General features: G+C 34.8%; 1 protein-coding gene across 1 annotated transcript; it reads left to right on the top strand.

The window, feature by feature from the left end:
* The first annotated feature begins 325 nt into the window (after positions 1-325).
* On the top strand, positions 326-1,015 carry LOC103516135 (putative leucine-rich repeat-containing protein DDB_G0290503). Its single transcript, XM_008481129.1, has one exon. It carries the CDS (start codon positions 326-328, stop codon positions 1,013-1,015), a length of 690 nt encoding a protein of 229 aa, XP_008479351.1.
* The last annotated feature ends 201 nt before the right edge of the window (positions 1,016-1,216 follow it).

The raw sequence follows: 1,216 nt of genomic DNA, 5'->3' as shown, positions 1-1,216 counted from the left end.
TACATAATCCAGTTACGTTATTTTTACTAGCAAAGATCGATTTTTTCTTTCTTTTCTTTTAATTTTTTTCCAATTAATTTCTAAACTTTATTAAATACCTAATCTAGCAAAAGGTCGATTTTTTTTTTTTTCTTCTTTTCTTTTAATTTTTTTCTCAATTAATTTCTAAACTTTAAATACCTAATAATAAATACCTAATCTAGTGGAACATAGGTACCATCAAAATCAAGTTTTGGTGTTTTTTTTCTAACTTTATTCTTGGTGCTTTTTCTTCTAATTTTATAACTAATTGAAATACCCATTCAGAAAGAATCTTTAATTAGATATGACGAAGAAAGCCGATACAGACCTACTAAACAAAATGATGGAAAGGCTCAACTCCATGAATGAGTCAATGACAAACATGCAGGCGGAAATGAATCAGATAAACATAAAACTGACCAGTGTCCTCAAGGAGAATGAAGAACTGAAACAGGAGGCTGTAAAAAGAGAGAAAATCATAAAAGAAATGGACAAGAGAATGAATTTACTAGAACAAAGGACGAGAGTCAACAACATTGAAATATGCAACTTTCCTCAAACACCAAACGAGGATCTGACAGAAGTGGTAAAGGCCGTAGGAAAAACTTTAAAAGTGAATATCAAGACCGAAGACATCCAGGTTGTTCACAGGGTACAGCGCTTCAACAAAGAGACGACGAAGAACATCATTGTCAACTTCATCTCGAGATGGAAGAAAATGGAAATTGTCAATGCGGCCAAAAGCTTCACCAAATCTAACAAAAGGAACATCAATTCTAGGGATATAAACCAACATGTTAAAGAATCAGATATCTACATCGGGGATCACCTCACCCCCTACAATAAGAAACTGCTGAATAAGACAAAAATCCTAGCGAAGGAGAAAGGATGGAGATTTGTCTGGGTTCGAGACTGTACGATTCACGTGCGACAAAATGAGGGGACCCGAACATACACCATGAAGGACGAAGAGGATCTGTACATAATACAATAGCAACCAACACTTCCCCTCCAGCCTAGTCCCCGCATAATCCCTTACTACAATACTGGTAACCCCCTGACCTACTTAAAATGTTTGATACTATCCCAATCTCAATATTTCTTTGTACCCTTTGTTGATATTACTGTATACCTATACCTATTCAAAATGACTTTGTTTTGTTATTCTTCACAATTAAGAACCCAAATATCTGTA

The sequence above is a fragment of the Diaphorina citri genome, unplaced genomic scaffold (genome assembly GCF_000475195.1).
Source record: "Diaphorina citri unplaced genomic scaffold, Diaci psyllid genome assembly version 1.1 scaffold3, whole genome shotgun sequence".
In the NCBI taxonomy this organism is placed as follows: Eukaryota; Metazoa; Arthropoda; class Insecta; order Hemiptera; family Psyllidae; genus Diaphorina; species Diaphorina citri.
This window is presented reverse-complemented; position numbering and strand designations above follow the sequence as displayed.